Here is a 24,117-nt window from a genome sequence, read left to right on the forward strand (position 1 = left end):
AATATTCAGAGTTTTTAGTTTGGAAGGAAGGGTGTCTGTTTCTTAAGATTGGCTTTAGGGTTATGAAGGCATGTCTGGCAGATGAGGTGGTGATGTACCACATTATTTAATTTAAAAAGCGGGAAGAAGGGGAGGATGGCCTGGGGCTAGAGAGTGAGTGTGTATATATATATTTATTCAGTTGCGGAACGTGACCGTATCTGTATGGTTCTAAACTTTGCCATTGCCTAGTATATTCTCTGATTTGTGAGCAAAGACATCAGACCTATGAAAATGGACCCATGCAGAATATTCTTTTCAGATATCAATTACTACAAGTAAAGAATTATGTTTGGAATAACAACTTACAACAATCAACGGTGTAGGTTGATATTAAACATAAGCTGCTTAGTGATTGTTCAGTCAAGCTAGAATTTCTCCTAGATCAGCGTTTTGCATTACTGCAAATTTCTCCTAGATCAGTGTTTTGCATTACTGGCTTAAAATGCTTGTGTACAGACCTTCAAAGTCACTTTCTGTCTTCATCATACATTAGCTTGCATATTATACATTTTTTTATGACTGAGAAAGAATGACCATATATTTTTTTTTCCTTAATTGGTTCTAACTATAACAGTTATTCACACGCAGTCACCATCTTTTTGGATATATTTTATCCTCCCATTGTAACCTCTAAGCTTCCAGGAGACCAGTACCAACTTCATGTAACTTGAATATTTTCTTTCACTTATGACACATGAATACAGTAGTGTAGTCAAGAGTAAATGGAGATGAACAGAATTTACCCACTTCTCATATGGGGAATATGGAGTTTAGTTTATCCACGTTTTTACCACTACACAACTGTATGAAATATTAGCAACATAAAAAATTGTCTGCTCTTAAAAAAAAGTTAATTCAGTGGTAGTATCAAAAAGTGTACCAGAAATTGTTGAAATTATTTTGCAACAAAATTTTTAAAAATCAGTACTTTCCATGATTAGAAATGTTTTAAGATGGAACAAGAAGTTAGGGATATCGTACTTTATTTAAGGAAGACATAAAATATCATTACATAAAGAGTTGAGGAAAATATTACAGCTTGATTCCAATCAGCTAGTTGTGTTTCAGTTTTAGCATTCTGCAATACACAAAAATGATGTTATGAATGAAAAACTATCTGGCTGAAAAACAATATTTAGAAAAAAAGTCAATATAAAACTGAAAGAATTTTCAAAATCAAATGTACTTTTCTCTCGGTTTCTCTAAGCTGAGTGAAATGCAAAGAATAAACAATATAAAAAGCTACACAATATCAGGTTCTCATATGCTAGCTCAGTGCTAGAATGTTTGGATTGCAAATACTTAGAGATATTCTTTTGCAATACTTCCACTGGAATTTTTTTTTTAAATTTTGGTCTAAATTTTTATGTAAGGTTATTCTCACAAAACTTAAATTATGGGTCAGTTTTAGCCTGACAAAAACTCCCGTTAATTAAATTCATTTATGACATTCACATAGTTGAGTATTTGAAAGTTTCAGTCTCAGATGTCCAAAGAATCTTCTCTAAGAGTCTTAATGCTTGCTGAATTATTAGTTGCATGTTTCTAGAAAATTTGTATTAGCTTTTGGTCATACTGGATCATTTCGAGGAGCATTATTTTGGTTCAGATATAGTCATAAGCATAAGATTGAGTTAGGCATTTTATAATTTTTACAGCAGGTTGCTTATACTTTTTCACTTTGGAAGTATGCAAAATAAGATGCATAATTAATGTGTGTATGCCTACAAACATGTTTAATTTTTATTTAACATTTTAAAAAAGGTAGCAGAAATGACCATACAGAGGATAAAACTTTTAGTCGTATTAACTTTTACATACAAGATGAAATATAGAGACAAAAGGGAATAAAAATATGAGAAGGCGATAGAAAGAAACTGAAGAACGGAAGGAAGCGGGGCGAAGGCACGGGAAGGAGTCATAAACTAATCTACAGTTCATTCTGCTGTTTCTATAAAATCTGCCCATATATCAGTGAACTAATCTATACAATTTTTATTAAAGAAGATCCTTTATGATCGTTAGCAGTGAAGCCATATCAGTATACCATTCCTCAGTCATTGGACTGGATTTTTATTTCCACTGAAGAAGAAGTTTTTTACTGACTATCAGGGTTCTGTACAGCTATTGCTGCTTACCATAAGGTATCTTGATTATTCTACCTACTAACCCCAGAAAAATGTGTACTCCTTTAAGTACAAATGTCAGATGACTTAAAAATGTTAATTTTACGCTCCTTCCAGAATTGCATTATGTTGGGACAACTCCACAATATATGAACCAAATTGGTACCTGTTTCCTAACAATGTCAGCGTTTATTACTACTAATAGCTCCAGATTTAAATAATTTATATGGGGGTCCAGTATATATTTCAGATAACAGATTCTATGTAAGTCAAGCAAAATTCCTTATATTGGATAATCAAAATTGTGTTCTTTTTCAGATATTTAGTTCACTGTCTTCAGTCAGAGCTTAACAATTACATGCCAGCATTCCTTGATGATCCAGACGAAAATAATCTTCAAAGGCCTAAAATAGGTTAGACTTGCTTGGTCATTTTGTCTTGCTATTAAACCAGTAGTTTATAGCCACTGTTAATAGATTGAGTCAGTCTATTTTACCACTGATGTGAAATTTACATGTTCTCACTTACACCTTAGTTGTTTGTAAATCCACTATATGCGGATAATAGATTAGACTCTTTGGGATGGAATTTACATGAAAAATACTCTTTAAAATAAAGGTAAACTCACATTATCTAATGTCTCGGGAAGAACACTTGAAATGTTTGGTTAATCAGTGTTGAAGATAAAGAAATTAGCTTTTGGAAAGTGAGGAGTGTATCCATGTGTAGAATTTCAGATAATTAGCATTTACTGGTATGTCTTCCACTGACAATTATTAAATAATCTACTCAGGTTTGAAGAAAAAACATTTACGTTCTTCTAAAATAAAATATAAAGTTTAGATCTTTTGGGTAAGAAGATTGAAAGTTATTCTGAAATTAAAACATTTTTCTGTGTTGAGAAATTCTTTATAAAAAAAAAAAAGAAAAATATTGATTAAAAAGCAGTTTTTCCCCTATCAGTTTCTGTATTTCCTTTACTGTTGTCTCAGATGTTTGGATTGAATAAGGGTTTGTGTCATTGTCCAGCTTCCTCTTTTGCATGATCCTGAAGTACAGTCAGTTGCTATGGTAATGGATGCCACATAACAACCTAGATAGTCGTAAGTTTTCATTTGACATTAAAAATGGTTGTATGGAAACAACAAGAAATTTCATTATGTTTTAACTGTGGGATCAAGTAGGGGTAGGAAGAAAGACTATGCAAGAAAAAGCTTTTATTTAAAAAACAATTACAAACTAGGAAATGTGAAGAAAAAATGAGAAACTAGGGAAAGGCTTTGTTTAGTGCATATTAAATCTAGTGTGAAAGCCCTTCTTTACAATTTAAAAACTATTCAACCTTCATTTTCATCTTTGCTTATAATCTTTAGCTGGCAAATAACTTAAAATCTCAGGAAAAATGTTTAGTCAACACAATTATAATGTTGTATACAAAGAAAAGGTACAATATTCTGATCTGACTGAAAATGTAAATGTGCCATCACATGGTGACCTGCACTGTGGAGGGAAAGGGTATGTTTGCATCTTTCTGAAATTATATAAAGCTTAGTAGATGATGATGTGAGTCTGCACTATACAGTCAGATGTGAGACTATTACATTTTTCACATTAAAGTTTATCCTGGTATTTACTATGTTTAAATACTAAGTATTTTCAAGTAACTTTATAGGTTTTAGCACTGAAACATTCAGGGGATGATTTTTGTCAATCACACGACTTTCAAACTTTTGAGCAACCGTGAAAATAACATGGCTGATTTATTTAATAAGAACTTCAAGTTCTCGTAATTCCATATGTGTGTTTAAAAAAAGAACACAACTCACCAGCCCCCAAACAAATCCCACCATCTTTGGGCATTAGTGATAGTGTTTCTTCATCTGAAAAACTAAATGTGCCCGACAGACTATTAAACTTTCTTAACAGGAAATCTCTAGCACTGTTTTAGTTAGCAGTTTGCACTCCTCCTCCTAGCTTTAACTCAAAGTGTCTATTTATAATGTAGTGGTAGAAAGATGGAACTAAAATAATAAACATCCTAGGCATTTGTGAGCAAGAGGACATTGTATGTAATTTTAACTACTTTATGTGCCATATATTAATTTGGACTTACAATATAATCCTTGGCTATATTCCGTTAAAAGTGGAAAAAACAATAGTTATTTGTCTTCTGCCAAAAAGCATGCTATTTATCACTAGTATGGAATAGCTTAAATGCGTTGTATGTGTAGGAACTCTAACTTATAAGAATTTTTTACTGTATTTATTTTGTGTTGGAATCTAAACGGTATAATTAGTTGGTTTCTGTAATTGCATAGTTTAATAAAATGCTATGAAGATTCAACTTTAATCACTTAGCTTTCTATTTTTAAAATAGATTTTTGTTAATTCATACGTTCTTGAAATTTAGTATGGAATAAACAAATACCAAGTGTGCAGGAGCCATTCTGGAACAGTGTTCTAATTTGTCTTTCATAATTCATGCAGTAGTTACCTAATGTGATCGGATTCAATTTGGATGCCTGAACCTACTTTTTTTTTTTTTAAACCGTAAATACTAATGTGTACTAATACATGCTTCTCTGTCTCTGTAGATGATGTCTTGCATACACTAACTGGAGCTATGTCCCTGTTGCGACGATGTAGAGTGAATGCTGCACTGACTATACAGCTCTTCTCCCAGCTCTTTCACTTTATCAACATGTGGCTTTTTAATAGATTGGTTACTGACCCAGATTCCGGATTGTGTTCGCATTACTGGGGAGCCATCATCCGTCAACAGTTGGGCCATATCGAGGCCTGGGCAGAAAAACAGGGCCTAGAGCTGGCTGCTGATTGCCACCTAAGCAGGATAGTGCAGGTGAGTGGTGGTGGTCTTGGTTCTCAGTGAAACGTCCTCCTCATGGGGTGTTTTTTCAAAAATACAACATGATGCATTTGTGTAAATGTATCCTAGAACCCTGGTTCAGTGTGTAGAGTTGTAAAAGCCTCTCTGTATATTAGTGCAATCATTCACTGAAAATGAACTGAATATCTGGATGTGTTTTTTCCCCAAGAGAATCAAATCAGTTTCTTCCTGATACGCTGAGTTTGATTAGTTTGCATGGTTATAGCAGCTGGAAAATTAATCTGTTACCTAGTTTAGGGTTCCCTTGGTTCCTGAACTTAGAGGCAGAGTATTTGTGTTGCAGAATCATAGAATCATAGAATATAAGGGTTGGAAGGGACCCCAGAAGGTCATCTAGTCCAACCCCCTGCTCAAAGCAGGACCAATTCCCAGTTAAATCATCCCAGCCAGGGCTTTGTCAAGCCTGACCTTAAAAACCTCTAAGGAAGGAGATTCTACCACCTCCCTAGGTAACGCATTCCAGTGTTTCACCACCCTCATAGTGAAAAAGTTTTTCCTAATATCCAATCTAAACCTCCCCCACTGCAGCTTGAGACCATTACTCCTCGTTCTGTCATCTGATACCATTGAGAACAGTCTAGAGCCATCCTCTTTGGAACCCCCTTTCAGGTAGTTGAAAACAGCTATCAAATCCCCCCTCATTCTTCTCTTCTGCAGGCTAAACAATCCCAGCTCCCTCAGCCTCTCCTCATAACTCATGTGTTCCAGACCCCTAATCATTTTTGTTGCCCTTCGCTGGACTCTCTCCAATTTATCCACATCCTTCTTGAAGTGTGGGGCCCAAAACTGGACACAGTACTCCAGATGAGGCCTCACCAATGTTGAATAGAGGGGAACGATCACGTCCCTCGATCTGCTCGCTATGCCCCTACTTATACATCCCAAAATGCCATTGGCCTTCTTGGCAACAAGGGCACACTGCTGACTCATATCCAGCTTCTCGTCCACTGTCACCCCTAGGTCCTTTTCCGCAGAACTGCTGCCTAGCCATTCGGTCCCTAGTCTGTAGCTGTGCATTGGGTTCTTCCGTCCTAAGTGCAGGACCCTGCACTTTTCCTTATTGAACCTCATCAGATTTCTTTTGGCCCAATCCTCCAATTTGTCTAGGTCCTTCTGTATCCTATCCCTCCCCTCCAGCGTATCTACCACTCCTCCCAGTTTAGTATCATCCGCAAATTTGCTGAGAGTGCAATCCACACCATCCTCCAGATCATTTATGAAGATATTGAACAAAACCGGCCCCAGGACCGACCCTTGGGGCACTCCACTTGATACCGGCTGCCAACTAGACATGGAGCCATTGATCACTACCCGTTGAGCCCGACAATCTAGCCAGCTTTCTACCCACCTTGTAGTGCATTCATCCAGCCCATACTTCCTTAACTTGCTGACAAGAATACTGTGGGAGACCGTGTCAAAAGCTTTGCTAAAGTCAAGAAACAATACATCCACTGCTTTCCCTTCATCCACAGAACCAGTAATCTCATCATAGAAGGCGATTAGATTAGTCAGGCATGACCTTCCCTTGGTGAATCCATGCTGGCTGTTCCTGATCACTTTCCTCTCATGCAAGTGCTTCAGGATTGATTCTTTGAGGACCTGCTCCATGATTTTTCCAGGGACTGAAGTGAGGCTGACTGGCCTGTAGTTCCCAGGATCCTCCTCCTTCCCTTTTTTAAAGATTGGCACTACATTAGCCTTTTTCCAGTCATCCGGGACTTCCCCGGTTCGCCATGAGTTTTCAAAGATAATGGCCAATGGCTCTGCAATCACAGCCGCCAGTTCCTTCAGCACTCTCGGATGCAACTCGTCCGGCCCCATGGACTTGTGCACGTCCAGCTTTTCTAAAAAGTCCCTAACCACCTCTATCTCCACAGAGGGCTGGCCATCTCTTCCCCATTTTGTGATGCCCAGCGTAGCAGTCTGGGAGCTGACCTTGTTAGTGAAGACAGAGGCAAAAAAAGCATTGAGTACATTAGCTTTTTCCACATCCTCTGTCACTAGTTTGCCTCCCTCATTCAGTAAGGGGCCCACACATTCCTTGGCTTTCTTCTTGTTGCCAACATACCTGAAGAAACCCTTCTTGTTACTCTTGACATCTCTGGCTAGCTGCAGCTCCAGGTGCGATTTGGCCCTCCTGGTAACATTCCTACATGCCCTAGCAATATTTTTATACTCTTCCCTGGTCATATGTCCAACCTTCCACTTCTTGTAAGCTTCTTTTTTATGTTTAAGATCCGCTAAGATTTCACTATTAAGCCAAGCTGGTCGCCTGCCATATTTACTATTCTTTCGACTCATCGGGATGGTTTGTCCCTGTAACCTCAACAGGGATTCCTTGAAATACAGCCAGCTCTCCTGGACTCCTTTCCCCTTCAAGTTAGTCCCCCAGGGGATCCTGGCCATCCGTTCCCTGAGGGAGTCGAAGTCTGCTTTCCTGAAGTCCAGGGTCCGTATCGTGCTGCTTACCTTTCTTCCCTGTGTCAGGATCCTGAACTCAACCAACTCATGGTCACTGCCTCCCAGATTCCCATCCACTTTTGCTTCCCCCACTAATTCTACCCGGTTTGTGAGCAGCAGGTCAAGAAAAGCGCCCCCCCAGTTGGCTCCTCGAGCACTTGCGCCAGGAAATTGTCCCCTACGCTTTCCAAAAACTTCCTGGATTGTCTATGCACCGCTGTATTGCTCTCCCAGCAGATATCAGGAAAATTAAAGTCACCCATGAGAATCAGGGCATGCGATCCAGTAGCTTCCGTGAGCTGCCGGAAGAAAGCCTCATCTACCTCATCCCCCTGGTCCGGTGGTCTATAGCAGACTCCCTCCACTACATCACTCTTGTTGCACACACTTCTAAACTTAATCCAGAGACACTCAGGTTTTTCTGCAGTTTCGTACCGGAGCTCTGAGCAGTCATACTGCTCCCTTACATACAGTGCTACTCCCCCACCTTTTCTGCCCTGCCTGTCCTTCCTGAACAGTTTATAACCATCCATGACAGTACTCCAGTCATGTGAGTTATCCCACCAAGTCTCTGTTATTCCAATCACGTCATAGTTCCTTGACATCACCAGGACCTCCAATTCTCCCTGCTTGTTTCCAAGGCTTTGTGCATTTGTATATAAGCACTTGAGATAACCTGTTGATCGCCCCTCATTCCCAGTATGAGGCAGGAGCCCTCCCCTCACAGACATTCCTGCCTGTGCTTCCTCCCGGTATCCCGCTTTCCCACTTACCTCAGGGCTTTGGTCTCCTTCCCCCGGTGAACCTAGTTTAAAGCCCTCCTCACTAGGTTAGCCAGCCTGCTCGCGAAGATGCTCTTCCCTCTCTTCGTTAAGTGGAGCCCGTCTCTGCCTAGCACTCCTTCTTGGAACACCATCCCATGGTCGAAGAATCCAAAGCCTTCTCTCCGACACCACCTGCGTAGCCATTCGTTGACTTCCACGATTCGACGCTCCCTACCTAGGCCTTTTCCTTCCACGGGGAGGATGGACGAGAACACCACTTGCACCTCCAACTCCTTTATCCTTCTTCCTAGAGCCACATAGTCCGCAGTGATCCGCTCAAGGTCATTCTTGGCAGTATCATTGGTGCCCACGTGGAGAAGCAGGAAGGGGTAGCGATCCGAGGGCTTGATGAGTCTCGGCAGTCTCTCCGTCACATCGCGAATCTTAGCCCCCGGCAAGCAGCAGACTTCTCGGTTTTCCCGGTCAGGGCGGCAGATAGATGACTCAGTCCCCCGGAGGAGCGAGTCCCCGACCACCACCACCCGCCTTCTCCTCTTGGGAGTGGTGGTCGTGGAACTCCCAACCTCAGGACAGCGCATCTCATGCCTTCCAACCAGCGGAGTCTCCATCTGCTTTCTCGCCCCAGACATATCATCTGGTCCGCTCTCCGCAACGATACCTGTGGAGAGAACATGAAAGCGGTTAGTTACCTGTGTCTGTGTTACTGGAACCCGGACATTCCGCTTACCTCTTCTGGAGGTCACATGTTGCCAAGCTTCTTCACTGGCCTCTTGGCTCCTCTGTGCAACCTGCTCTGTATCTGTAGAGCTTTGTGCCCCTAGAAGCCTATCCTGAGTTTTGTCCAGAAAATCCTCAGTTTCCCGTATGCAACGCAGGGTCGTTATCTGTTGCTCCAGACCTTCAATCTTCTCTTCCAATATGGAGACCAGCTTGCACTTTGTACAGACAAAGTCGCTTCTGTCCTGTGGAAGAAAGACAAACATGGCACATCCAGTGCAGGTCACAACAGCTGAACCCCCCCCTTCCATATCACCTTCCTACTATGAGCTTCCTCAGAGCAGAAGAGAAGAGGGATTTTGAAAATGAAGTTTACATCACTTTTGCAGCAATTCTGGCTTCTTGCTGCATGGTGTCCTCTGCTCTGCCTTCCCTGTAGACAAAAAGAAACTGTGAAATAAATAAGGGCTCTGGTTATATTCCATTCTTAAATTATAATTCAGTCTCTGGTGTGTTTTTTTTTTTTTTTTTTTTTTTTAAGGCAACTACACTACTTACCATGGATAAATACTCACATGATGACATTCCAAATATTAACAGTACCTGCTTTAAGTTGAATTCTCTACAGCTACAGGCATTACTGCAGAATTATCACTGTGCTCCAGATGAACCATTTATCCCAACAGTAAGTCATTTAATGCATTGTTCAACATTTCTGGGGAAAATAGTGTGGCTATAGAGTTTAATCACCACTTGCCTGTAAAATAGTAAATGTATTGATTGACCATCACTTTTATAAGTGTAGTAGTAAGAAATAGTGTTAAAATCTTTACTGTAGAAATTAAATGAAAGGATCAAATATTTTGCTTTCTCTAAAGAGTAGGTGAAAATTCTTCATCTAAGTCATATTCCTTCAGAACAGGGTGTTGGAAACATCTTCAGATGAACAAATGGATACATACAGTCTTTTGCATGCTGAACCAGTTCTAAGGTTAAGGCAAAACAATTACTGGAAAAATGTCTAATATTATAAATCTTGCCTAATGACAAGTCTGTGGATTTTGTGTGTGTGCAAAAGCCAAGGGATTTTTGTGTGTGCAGAAGCCCACTAAGTGTATGTCTACACTGCAGCTGTGAGGTTTGATTTCCAGCACTGGTAGACAGCCTGGAGCTAGCTCTGCTTGAACTAGCATGCTAAAAGTAGCTGTGAAATAGCCATGCGTGGCACAACATTCACATTGCTATTTTTAGTGTGCTAACTTGAGCTGAGCTAGCTCAAGTCTGTCTGCCTGTGCTGGGAATTACACCTCCCACCCGCAGAGTAAACATCTTAGAGGTGTTAGAATAAGCCATAAGTCACAGAATAGCTTTTTCTCCTAAGAAGGTTTTTCATATTAAAAAGGTAAAAGTTTAAGCAATGTTTTTAGTGTTCTAAACATTTTATTTTAATAGCAGCAACAAATGTGTTAGTATGCATATTCAAGTGCCTTTTGTTTAGTAGTGTTCCTGCACTGAACCATTTGTAAAGTCTTCGTAACCAAGGTAGAGCTGACTCTGCAGCATAATTTTAAATGTCTACCAATTGAAAATCTGTGAATATGGCCTAAATTAGAAAATAAACACAATTTTCCATCCTCTTCTTTACTGCAGAACATAGCTTAATTTAAACTGTCATTTTACAAGCAAGATTAACCCATCATTTTTTAATCATTCATTTGCTGTTAGAGACCTGGAAAAAATTGATTAAATTATCATCTTTGCATTAATAACTGTTGGCTTCTTTTTTTTTTTTAAGCAGCCTTTGCTGGTGGTTACTTTATAGTGGTATCCAGGATACCAGAATTCACTATATACTAGAAAAGACTCAGTACACCTGGACATGTCCATAAAGTCTGAGAAGAGGCCCTAGATTCTAACAGAAGAGGATCCAAGTTGCTCTGAACTCACCCTCATTGGATACTTGAGAGACCTGAAGGAGTTACAATTTTTTCAGATCCAAGACTGTGTGTTAGTTTCTTGTGTTTTGGGCCCCAAATAGGTGTTGGTTCCTACTTTGAGGTCTTTCAAGGCTCTGCACTGTGAGTTATTGAGTGATGCAAATCAGTCCTTGGTCCTGAACCCTCCTCACTCTCTAAAGCTCTTGTGGCCTGCTTGAAATTTGCAAAAGCTGTTGCCTAGATTTCAGTTTATGCTTTCATGAAGCTCTGTTCTCTTAATTGTGAATCCAGATCAGATGCTTAGGGCTTGTCTACAGCAGCACTGCTGTAGCTCTTCTGTGTAGATGCTGCCTGCACCGACAGGAGGGTGTCTCCCATTGGCATAGGTAATCTGCCTCCCTGAGAGGTGGTATCTAGGTTGAAAGAAGAATTCTGTGAACCGAGTGCTAAGTGCACCTGGAATTAGGTCAGTTTAACTATCTCGCTTGGGGGAGTATGCATTTTTCACACCCCTGAGCAACCTAGTTGGGTCAACCTAACGTTTTAGATTTCAGAGTAGCAGCCGTGTTAGTCTGTATTCGCAAAAAGAAAACCTCTCCGGGAGGCAGATTACCTATGCCAATGGGAGACACCCTCCTGTCCGTGTAGGCAGCATCTACACTGAAGAGCTAGAGCAGTGCCGCTGTAGACAAGCCCTAAGCATCTGATCTGGATTCACAATTATGAGAACAATTAAGAGGGCCTAATCACATCAGCCACGCTATCGGAGGCTCGTTCACCTGCACATCTACCAATGTGATATATGCCATCATGAGCCAGCAATGCCCCTCTGCCATGTACATTGGTCAAACTAGACAGTCTCTAAAAGAATAAATGGACACAAATCAGATGTCAAGGATTATAACATTCAAAAACCAGTTGGAGAACACTTCAATCTCTCTGGTCACTCGATTACAGACCTAAAAGTTGCAATTCTTCAACAAAAAAACTTCAAAAACAGACTCCAACGAGAGACTGCTGAATTGGAATTAATTTGCAAACTGGATACAATTAACTTAGGCTTGAATAGAGACTGGGAGTGGATGGGTCATTACATAAAGTAAAACTATTTCCCCATGTTTATTCTCCCCCCACCCCCCACTGTTCCTCAGACGTTCTTGTCAACTGCTGGAAATAGCCCACCTTGATTATCACTACAAAAGGTCCGTCTCTCCCCCCCCCCGCTCTCCTGCTGGTAATAGCTCACCTTAAGTGATCACTCTGGTTACAGTGTGTATGGTAACACCCATTGTTTCATGTTCTCTGTGTATATAAATCTCTCCACTGTATTTTTCCACTGAATGCATCTGATGAAGTGAGCTGTAACTCACGAAAGCTTATGCTGAAATAAATTTAACTTTTTAGAGTAGACCAAGCATTATTTTGAGACAGCAGTAGTTTAGTCTCCCGTGTCTAATGGTAACGTCTATCTTACACATAGTTTTATACTGTTGCCCATCATTGTTGTATCTGAGTGCCTTCCATGTAAAATGGATAGCAATAGCAAAGTCTCTAATGGACTTCATGAAGTTTCTGGCATTTTCCCCTTTTTGGGATGAAAATATGCTTAAGGTAGGGTTCTGGTTTTGATTTTTTTCAGGGTGATTTGGCTCAACATTTTATATTGGTTGATGGGCTTTTTTGCGTGGGGAGTGTTTCATTGTTTTTAGTGTCATTCTGGTGGCAAAGAGGTTTTGTAGTATTACCTAAAGACAGTCAGATTCTGGATTTGCCTGATCTCCTCTGGAAATTTCTTCCATATCTGGATCCCCTCAGTTGAGAATCCTTTATCCTTATTTTCTAAGTGGCAGGGAAGACAGGAGCAGTGATCTCTGGGAGTCTTTAGTCACAAATCTGCAGACAGGAGGCAGCCATTTGATGATCGCTTTATGCTTGGTTGAGATGGAAGTGCATTTCAGCAGCAGCAGCTGTGACTGAGCAGGCCTTTTCAGGATCCCCTCTGCTCACCCCAAATGGGGAGGGAGCTTGAAAAGGTGCCCCAAACATAGGCTGTGTCTCACTCATCCGACTGGATGGCCATATACAGTGGAATCACTCAACTCCGCCGCTGAAATGAGGTATGACAATTAATTTTGCCACCTGGAATGTCCGCATCCTTATGGACTCTCAGTGCAGTGAATGCCCAGAAAGAACAACTACCATAATTGGCAGAGAACTGACAAGACTCTACATTGACATTAAGAAAAGGAGTACTTGTGGCACCTTAGAGACTAACCAATTTATTTGAGCATGAGCTTTCGTGAGCCACAGCTCACTTCATCAGATGTGTACCGTGGAAACTGCAGCAGACTTTATATACACACAGAGAATATGAAACAATACCTCCTCCCACCCCACTGTCCTGCTGGTAATAGCTTATCTAAAGTGATCAGCAGGTGGGCCAGCACAAATCCAGGTTTTCTCACCCTCCACCCCCCCACACAAATTCACTCTCCTGCTGGTGCTAGCCCATCCAAAGTGACAACTCTTTACATAATCAAGTCGGGCTATTTCCTGCATAGATCCAGGTTTTCTCACTTCCCCCCCACCCCCAAACACACACAAACTCACTCTCCTGCTGGTAATAGCTCATCTAAACTACATTGACATTGTAGCTCTTAGTGAGACCCACCGGGCTGATGAGGACCAATTAAAAGAGGATGGAGGTGGCTACATCTCCTTTTGGAAAGGAAAGCCACCTGAAGAGAGACGCATTCATGAGATTGGCTTTGCCATAAAAATAAGATCGCCAGACAGCTTTTGGAGCTTCCTGTGGGGATCAACAAATGTCTTGTGACTCTTCGGCTCAAGCTTAGCAACAACCAGTACGCTACTGTCATCAACGCATAGGCCCCACACTCGATGAGGAAGACAGTAAGGAGCAGTTTTATAGAACTCTTGATATAGTCCTCCCAGCCACACCTATGGCAGACAAAGTCATCCTGCGGGGAGATTTCAATGCCAGAGTTGGATGGGATTCCCAACTCTGGAGAGGCACAATAGGTAAAGAAGGTGTGGGAAATGTAAACCCCAATGGTATTCTCTTCCTCAGCAAATGTGTGGAGCATGACCTGCTCATCACAAATACCATCTGTAGGCAGAGTAACAAATTTAAGACCACGTGGAAGCATCCTTGGTCCAAACACTGGCACCTTACTGATGTCTGTATAACACGGGCTATGAGAGGTACCGATCACTATTGGGCAGACCATAGATTAGAAAGATCAGTCATGTACCTGCAGCTCGCTCCACCACACCACAAACACCCAAAGACTAAGCGAAAGCAGTACAATGTCAAAGCACTTCAAGACCAAGCCAGCTGCAAGACATTCCAGCAACATCTGTCTGAGAGACTCTCACCTGCCTAACAATATCACTGACATTCAAGAACATTGGGATCAACTTAAAAACACCGTTCACAATGCACGTGCTGAAACAGGGTGTTCGACTCGTCGGCACCAAGACTGGTTTGACAAAAACAATGAGGAAATCCTAGCATTAATTGAGAAGAAAACAAATGCATGTTGTAATGGCAAAATGATTCCTCTAATAAACAAAAACATGAGGCCTATCACCTGCTTAAAGCCAAAGTCCAAAGGAGGCTACATGACATCAAAAACCAGTGGTGGCAAGAGAAGGCCTCTGACATTCAGGGTTTCGTAGACCAGGATGACATGAGAAGCTTCTTTCAAGCAACAAAAGCTATATATGGGCCAATCCCCTTACGCTCTCAGGAAGGCTCCGCCCTCCTTAAGGACAATGCAGCCATTAGACAACACTGGAAGGAGCACTTTGAGAGCCTACTAAACCGTGAATCCACAGTTTCTGAAGACACCATGGAATTTATTCCACAGTGCTCAGCAATGGAACACCTTGCTGATCCCCCATCTTCTGAGGAAGTCCGGCATGCCGTCACGAAGACAAAAAATCATAAGGCACCAGGGCCAGACGGATCCCAGCGGAGTTTTTTAAAGCTGGTGGAACAATGCTCAAGCACAAACTTTGCAAACTCCTTGACAAAATCTGGACCTGTGAAGAAATTCCACCTGACTTTAAGAACACCAGTGTTGTTTCAGCATTCAAGAAAGGGGACAAATCTTTGTGTGGGAACTACAGAGGTATTGCTCTCCTCTCCATCGCAAGGAAGATTCTTGCCTGGATTCTACTAAACCGCCTCCTCTCCCTTGCTGGGGAATTCCTTCCTGAATCACAGTGTGGCTTCAGGCTATCCCAAGGCACAACTGACATGATCTTCGTGGCATGATAGATTCAAGAGAAGTGCAGAGAGCAACACCAGGAACGGTTCATGGCATTCATCAACCTAACCAAGGCCGATTTGGCTATCAATCATGATGCTTTATGGAGGGTGCTGGGTAGGTTTGGCTGTCCACAGAAATTCATTTCCATCATCAGGCTACTCCATGATGGGATGGCAGCCACCGTTTTGTGCAATGGCTCAGAGACCGAACCATTCAGCATTAGCACCGGTGTCAAGTAAGGCTGTATCATTGCTCCAACACTCTTCTCCATTCACCTTGCCGTGATCCTGATTCTCTTTCGTGACTGCCTTCCTGACGGAATCAGGATTGAGTATCGTATGGATGGCGAACTCCTCAATCTTCGATAAAAGAAAGGGAGTACTTGTGGCATCTTAGAGACTAACCAATTTATTTGAGCATAAGCTTTCGTGAGCTACAGCTCACTTCATCGGATGCATACTGTGGAAAATACAGAAGATGTTTTTATACACACAAACCATGAAAAAATGGGTGTTTACCACTACAAAAGGTTTTCTCTCTCCCCACCCTACTCTCCTGCTGGTAATAGCTTATCTAAAGTGAACACTCTCCTTACAATGTGTATGATGATCAAGTTGCACCATTTCCAGCACAAATCCAGGTTTTCTCCCCACCCCCCACAAACCCACTCTCCTGTTGGTAATAGCTTATCTAAAGTGATCACTCTCCTTACATCTTCTGTGTTTTCCACAGTATGCATCCGATGAAGTGAGCTGTAGCTCACGAAAGCTTATGCTCAAATAAATTGGTTAGTCTCTAAGGTGCCACAAGCTTTTCTTTTTGCGAATACAGACTAACACGACTGTTACTCTGAAACCTGTCAATCTTCGATGTCTCCAAAGAAAATCTAAGATAATGAGAATTGGCATCACTGACCTTCAGTATGCAGATGACTCTCATTCTTGCACACACACAGGCTGACCTGCAAAGCACCCTAAATCTTTTTGCAGATGCCTATCACAGCCTGAATCTCTCTCTCTCTCTCTCTCAGCATCAGGAAAACCCAGGTACTCTATCAGCCCTCACCTGCTGTGGGAAACTCTGCAGGGCAAGAATTGGGCTTTTCAGCCACTTAAAAACTCACCAATGAACCCTCTTGGCAGACATCATCCTTGCACCGAGGGATAGCTGAAGAAGATTCTCATGTGAGCTGTATTGTCCCAGAGAAGCACAGCTGTCAAAATGGTTCATAGATCAAAATTTGGTCTGTAATTTAGAACCAGGGCTTGATCCATTAGTTGCTTTGAAGATTAGGACCAAAGCCTTAAACTGGCATTGAAAGCTGACTAGAAGCCAGTATAATGGGTTCTCAAACAGTGGGTTGGGACCCCAAAGTGGGTTGCAACCCTACTTTAATGGGGTTGCCAGGGCTGGTGTTAGACTTGCTGGGGCCCGGGACCGAAGCCTGAGCCCCACTGCTCAGGGCCAAAACCAAAGCTTGAATGGCTTCAGCTCTGGGTGGCGGGGTTCAGGTTACAGGTCCCCTTCCTTGGTTTGAAACCCTTGGGCTTCGGCTTTGGCCCCCCACCCAGGGCGGCAGGGTTCGGATTCCCCTCTCCCTCCCTCCCCCTGGCTCGGGGCGGCAGGGCTCAGGCTTTGGTCCCCCCTCTTGGTGTTGTGTAGTAAATTTTGTTGTCAAAAGGGGGTCACAGTGCAATGAAGTTTGAGAACCCCTGAAGTATAAGGAGTCGAGTACCTGATGTGCTCATGGCGACCTAAACCATGGAGAAGGCAGGCAACCACATTCTGTACCAGCTGAAACCTGTACTCTATCTTGACTTTCACCTTCAGATACAGTGAGTTACAGTAATTCAGCCTGGAGGTGACAAATGCATGGATCATTGTGGAAAGGGAGCTGGAAGAGAGAGGGCATTTTTATGTACTGATGATACCTAGTCATCCATGCTTATTAAGGAGTCACTCACTTTTCAGCTATTCTCAGGATTATTACTGCTATTAAGTTGGTCCACTGCGGTGGGGATCTGCAGAGGCAGTCATAAGAAAAAAATTACTTGCCAGTAACAAGTGTTTTGCTTTTGTATATCCTAATTTAACATCCCCCCCCCCCCCCCCCAGTTCTACTTTGGAGTGTTAAAAGTAATTTCTTCTGATTTGGAGAGGAACTGAGGAATGGGTAGCATGGTGGGGTCTTTAATAACTGCTTCTTAAACACTGTATCTGAGGAGTGTCTTGTACATTCAAAACATTCACATTTCAGGTTAAAAATTTCCAAGGTTTCTCTGACCTGCTGTGACTTTTTTAGAAGATTGCGTATAAGAAGAGAGAGACAAAATGTCTTATTTATTTTTTTAAAATGTGGTGGTGTTTGAACCGCTCTGGAGTGGAAGCAACCAGAGAGAGAATCATGGCATGAAGATGGTCTTCCCTTTGAATGTTCCGATGAAAAGTGAACACTGTGACAATTGTTAACTTTTGAATTTCTTGTGCTAAGCTCATAAAAAGCTCAATTAAGGAAAGACCTCACTGTGTATACATATGTTGCTAATTTAGCTGCACAGTGAAAAGTGTTCTGAAGTTGTACATGAAACTTTGCAAGATATGAAGGGCTGCTTTGCACTATATAGTATGTGCAAGTGGGAGCATCACTCTGATTATTGATTATTCCAAAAGTTTTTATGGTATGGACCCCTTTGGATTTATTTACTGTGGTACAGAATAAGGGCTCCCCCTCCAGTGAACCTTCTAAGAAGTGTGGGACAGGGTATTCTGGAAGCAAATAGCTAACTCGTCCCAGATTATGGAATTATATATTATCAGTTTTTTTGTGAGCTAATAGAGCTTTCATATTCTGGAATAAGTAGCCCCTTTTAATGCATTTCCCCATCTTTCTTTTGTACAAAAAGGGACAAAATATTGTACAAAAATTATATTACACTTTTTTACCCCCAAGACAAGAAATGTCAAAATTTAGGTTGCCATGTGCACTTGACTGTGCATATGCATTGCAGTATAGTTTTTAATTACATGATCACATCCTAATTCTCAAATGCAGACCTCATGTAAAAATGTCTAATATATGTTCATTGGTGTATTGACTTAAGTTAAAAAAAAGAAGCTATTAGAAGATGCTACACAGGGTTGGAGAATGAAGTTGCATGATACTGGATTTGATAAAGCTTGTATTGTAATATATAGGCACATGTATCGGGGTACAGTTGAGGTTTTATGTGCAATTTTAGCTTTGTCATTTCCTGAATTTTGGCTGCTTAATGGTGCAATCATAGTTTTCTTAATATATATTTTTTTTAATAGTGGAATTAATTTAGCCCTTTAAACATAGCAGTGTCCTTTTGTCTTATGTCCAGGAGTTGATAGAGAATGTAGTGGCTGTTGCAGAAAATACAGCTGATGAACTAGCTCGTAGTGATGGCAGAGAAGTCCAGCTAGAAGAGGATCCTGACCTGCAGCTGCCTTTTCTTTTGCCAGAAGATGGCTATTCATGTGATGTTGTCAGAAATGTTCCAAGTGGTTTACAAGAATTTTTAGATCCACTATGCCAGAGAGGTCAGTCCTGCTACTATTAAACTGTATATTGTCATTTTTCTCTAGTATAGTAAATGTAGAACTTGAGGTATGTTTAGAGGTATTTATTATTTTTTTCTCAATCACAATAGTGTTCAATCCTCATTTCATTATCCTTTGCTTTACACTTTCATTAAACTATTTAAATTTACCTCACTCACATGGTATGTAAAACTTGTATATACTTTTCTGAATTTTACTTTCGTATGACATTGTGAATCCCCTTGGCATAGTGCATGTTTATTTCAGACTTCTAAATAATTGAAGTGACCTTCTGTGTGTTGACAGCGTGTGTTTAGTAACCACCTACATCAAGGTCTTTATACATGGACCTGTAGAAAGAGAGAAATGTTCCCTGTGTGGTCCTTCCTTTTGTAAAGTGCTACCACTTTGGATCCTGCAGAAATGAAAAATAACAGGAAAGACAGGAGAAACATGGCATGAAAGAAAATAGGGAGAAAGTGCATAAACTGGAAGAGGAGGGAGAAAGGGCAGTGTGTCTCCTTTGTGTTCTACCAAGTCTTTTCAAAGGCACAATACTACCAAGAACTGCTGCTTTGGTTTTACAGCCAGTCCTCTGTCTGTAGAACAGCTTAAGTTCAAAGAAATCATAAATGACCCCTTAATGTTTAGTAAGTGCATTGGGTTCTTCAGGTGGAAGATGCTTTTAAGAACTGTAAGGTTGTGGTGTTAATCATGTGCTTGTGACAGTGTGTAATTCTTACATGCCTGTAATCTTTTGTTCAGCATACACAATTCAAAACTTTTAAACAGATAAGGATAAATATTGCTGTATGGTATTAATGCACCAGCAAAACTGTTACTTTTAGCTGTGTTTCACCAACTAATTCTTTGAGTGGCACACGTTCACTTGTGCTTTTTTCCCCTCTAGGGTTTTGCAGGCTGACACCTCACCCACGTTCACCAGGCACTTGGACAATGTATTTTGAAGGTGCAGACTATGAAAGTCACCTGTTACGCGAGAATGCTGAGCTAGTAGGTATTCATTTTGGGGTAATTCAGAGCAAGAGTCTATAAATATTAACCTGCAGTGAACTATATTTTGTGCGTACTCAGTTTTTATCCTTATTCCAAAGAATAGATTTAATTGCTGTTTATTATTTGGCTTCTTAGGCCTGGGCTACACTGTGGGGGTGAGGGGGTTTCAAACGAAGATACTTCAACTTCAGCTACGCGAATAGCATAGCTGACGTTGTGTATATTAGTTCGACTTACCTGGCCGTCCTCACGGCGGTGAGTCGACTGCGGCAGCTCCCCCGTCGACTCCGCTTACTCCTCCTGCTGAGATGGAGTACAGGGTTCGATTCGGGGATTGATTTATCATGTCTAGACAAGGCGCAATAAATCGATCCCCGATAGATTGATCGCTACCTGCCGATTCGGCAGGTAGTGAAGACATACGCTTAGCAAAGAAAAATAACAATTTGTAGAAATGTTTCAAGATCAGCTTATATCAGCGTTTCCCTATCTTTGTCATAGCATGCCTATCATAAAGTAAACAATTTTTCAATGGGGAGCAGAAGGCAAAGGAATTTCCCTCAAAAATACTATTAAACGATTCATTTTGAAAGTATATTTTAAATTTGTGTATACAGGGCAACCTGTTTGTTTACTTGGGTATTCTTTTCTGCTTTGGGCTGTGTAAACCAGCAGCCAGCAACTAAATATTAATATTGAATATTCAATAATCTAGCACATCTGTTTTTGCCAAATCTTCAGGGAAATGTATTCTTGGGTTTTGGTTTTTTTCCATTTTCATTTTTGTTTTGCTTGTTGGAGCTCTCTTGGGCAACAAGACTCAGTCTGAAAAACACTTATTTTACTTTTTTGTAAAAGACCAGTACTACTTCAGTGAGAGGTTTGTGTCATAGCCTAAATATTTTGATATTGTTATAATTGCATTAGTTTACCAAAAATATAATATGATGAAATCAAGAAAACCAGAATTAAAGCAGAACGTGCCATCCCCCTACTCAGCTGCTTCGAAGAAATCATTAGGATGGAATGATAAAGTGTCTGCCAAATTGAGAGATGGGGACTCAAGAAATCCTAAACCCAAAGGTTTTTTCTTCATCCTTTCTAAAGCTGATGCAACAGTGGCATTCCTGGCAAAGGAAATGGCAATTCCTGCTAAGAGGGATTCTTTCTCAGAAGACCCTACAGACAGGATGGTAGAAATCATCATTAGACAGGATTTTCAAACTGCCTTTAGGAGCCTCGCTGGGAATTTTTTTTTTTTAAAACCACAATATCCTGGTTGCAATAGCATAAAGAAGCATAGCCCCTTAGAACCATGCCAAATTTAAGTTGTTAGTAAAGAAAAAAATCTCCTTCCAATTCAGACAGTCACTGTTACTGAGACCCATCCTGCCTTGGTCCTAAAATAGACTTGAGGGCATGTCTCATTTAAGACATCTGGTGCTAATAGGCATCAGAAAAGTGGGTACAAGAGGTAGTGGAGCTGAGGTATTCTCTTGGGCTTCAGATTCTTCCACACCATTTTTTCATCTCCTCACCTCAAGCAGTGATAAAAAGTATCAACTCATCCTGAAGGAAATCTTGTATGCCCTAGAGCTAAGGGCAGTAGAACTTGTCCCTTAAGAAAAGGTAACAAGGTTCTACTCCATATTCCTCATAGTAAGAAAAAGCTCTGGAGGAGTCTCTGCTGTGTACACTCAAAAGGCTAAAGGAGTTGATGAAGAAAACAAAAGTCAGGATGGAGACTGTCTTCCTTTGTCTCTGTAATCTCTCCAGGAAACTACCTCATATCAGTGGACCTGTCAGAGACTTATAATATGACACTTTCATCAGCCAAGTCTTCAGTTCATCCATAGCAGTTGTTGTCGTTAATACAAAATGTTACACTTTGGTCTCACTTACTCCTCCAGGAGTGTTCACAAATAATGATAATAGATTAGATGGCTTGTCTGGGGATTTGTCTGTACCAGTTATTAGATGGTATATCTCTTCATGACACAGTTAACGCTAATGGAGCTATTGCAAGGGTCTACTCTCCATCATCTGAATAGATGGGATAGAGTTTGCTTATGTATTCCAGTTTCTAATACTTTGAATCTGATTGATTGGCTACTCAGTGATAAATCGTAAAACACATTGGATGCTCCTACAAGATAAATGGCTCTTCTGGCCTCATGCAGGCATTCCACCATCTCAGACTATACAGGAGTGTGGACAAAAAGGAATAACAGCCAAAGGAAACAAAGTGTTTCAGCTCTTTGGGATTAGATCTCTGACCATGACACCTCAGGCCTCCTCATTAAATAATGCCATAAATGCAGGCTCATCCAAGTCTTATCGTATTCATGCTCTTTGGGACAACCTGTCTAGCCAAGCCAAAAATTAAAAATGTCTTCCAGTAAATAGTGGAATATAGTATAAGACATTACAGTTAAGAAGTGAACAAACCTGAACTGCCTCCAGTATTTGGAAACGGAGGGTCAATATCCCAGAAGTCTTGGACTAGTTAGAGACCAGTCACAAAAAGGAAGTAATCAAGTAACACATTGTCCATTTGTCACTAATGTAAGCTAATATCACCCTGAATTACATACAGTAGATCTCATGAGTAAGTGCCATTTTTAAGTTGCTTTTTTAAAAATAATTTTACTTTGTGAAATCCATAATGAAGTGGATAATTTGGTTCTAGAGCAGGTGATGGATGGAATACCAAAAAAGACGACTTCTTTTTGAGCCACCGATTGTTTTGAGAGTTAAAATTGAGTTTTACTCCTGGTGGGTAGTCTGTAAAATTTTAAAAATAAATACTTCTGAAGATTTGCTTTACATTGACTTAGTTTCTAACCCTTTGCAAAGGAGCTGAAAGATGGAAGCAGTGACAAATATGTTTTATATGTTCCCTGGGTCTTGTGACTTTTTCCTCTACATAGTGTTTTTGGAGAAATCTGTCATTTCTCCAGTGGGTTTTTAATTGACTTGAAACCTGATTGTGTTCCAATTTAAATCAATGGAAAAACTCCTATTAAATAAAATGGGAGCAGGCTCCTGTTTTGCCACAGTCTTTGGCACAAGAGTGCTGGGGTAGACTTCGCTGAGCATTTCCTTGCTTTTAAAAAAAAAAATTTAACTTTGCCACAATGGTGTTTCATTTTTTTAAATTGTGTAACTTTTGTCTTATGAAACTCGCAGTGAGAGAGTTTTGCTTCATTTGGACACTACTATGGGCTTCATATACTTAAGATTGTAGTGTCACCTACATTACCTAACAGGGTATTGGCACCATAAGAGAATACCATGAAAATTACCTACTGCAAATATTCACTGGTGATTTTTTTCAAACTTAAATGTCTTGCTTGCTTTTTTGTGAAGTATTAAAAGGTTTTAATCTGCTCTTAAAATATTTATTGCCCCAGTATTTTTGCACATTAATTTTGTTTTCTAGAGGTTGGGTTTAAAAAAACTGAAACAAGGTTCAAAGAGCACAGTTATCATAAAATGATTTAACTAGTTTTCAGCTTTTATTTTTGTTAAATGATTTTAGAATTGTAGATCTCTTAGACCTCAGTAAATTTTTAGGTAGACTTTGGCCTTTCCTTTGGCAGTGATCTGAGCACAGATGTAATGCTGATAACCTCTGTCTAAACTAATACTAATCAAGAGTCACAGGTGTTAAAGTGAAAATGATTTGTAAAATGAGCTTTTGTATGTCAACAGGTATTCCATCCAATCATTCATTATTGTTTATTTTATTGATTTAGACTATTTTATGCAGAAATCTTCATACTCAGTTTTGCTGTTAATGCAAACTTACGTGTTTGTTTCCCTCCCTCCCCCCTATTTGATAGGCTCAGCCTTTGAGGAAAGAACCTGAAATCATCACAGTAACATTAAAGAAACAAAATGGAATGGGCCTAAGCATTGTGGCTGCTAAGGTATGAAAACATATTGCAGTAAAATCATCAAGCAACACTTTTTACTTTAACATTTCCTTAAACATGTCCTGGGAAAGTCTGTGTTGCATACCATATTTAGCCTGCTAGATCCTGGCTATGAAATGCTGGTCTATAAAATACACAGAATCTGAACAAAGTAAGAGAAACAACAATTTAAATCAGAAAATTTTAATATTGAAATTGTGTCCTATAATGAATTTTTTGATTTAATTTTGTAATTTGGCGCTCTTAATATTGACCATATCACACTAATTGTTAATATATTACATTCATACTTGTATTTTTTTAAGTTAAATATTGATGCTATCAA

General features: G+C 40.5%; 1 protein-coding gene across 23 annotated transcripts in view; it reads left to right on the plus strand.

Annotated features, from left to right (window-relative positions):
* Positions 1-24,117, plus strand: part of AFDN (afadin, adherens junction formation factor) — a 219,471-nt gene that overhangs the window by 140,170 nt on the left and 55,184 nt on the right. For all 23 annotated transcript variants that reach the window (XM_075126862.1, XM_048843986.2, XM_075126868.1 and 20 more), the window contains 6 exons: positions 2,487-2,581; positions 4,763-5,028; positions 9,580-9,723; positions 18,639-18,837; positions 19,748-19,851; positions 23,700-23,786. In XM_075126862.1, the coding sequence (XP_074982963.1) occupies positions 2,487-2,581; positions 4,763-5,028; positions 9,580-9,723; positions 18,639-18,837; positions 19,748-19,851; positions 23,700-23,786 (895 nt within the window). The remainder of the gene's footprint in view (positions 1-2,486; positions 2,582-4,762; positions 5,029-9,579; positions 9,724-18,638; positions 18,838-19,747; positions 19,852-23,699; positions 23,787-24,117) is intronic.

This window comes from Caretta caretta, chromosome 3 (genome assembly GCF_965140235.1).
Source record: "Caretta caretta isolate rCarCar2 chromosome 3, rCarCar1.hap1, whole genome shotgun sequence".
In the NCBI taxonomy this organism is placed as follows: domain Eukaryota; kingdom Metazoa; phylum Chordata; order Testudines; family Cheloniidae; genus Caretta; species Caretta caretta.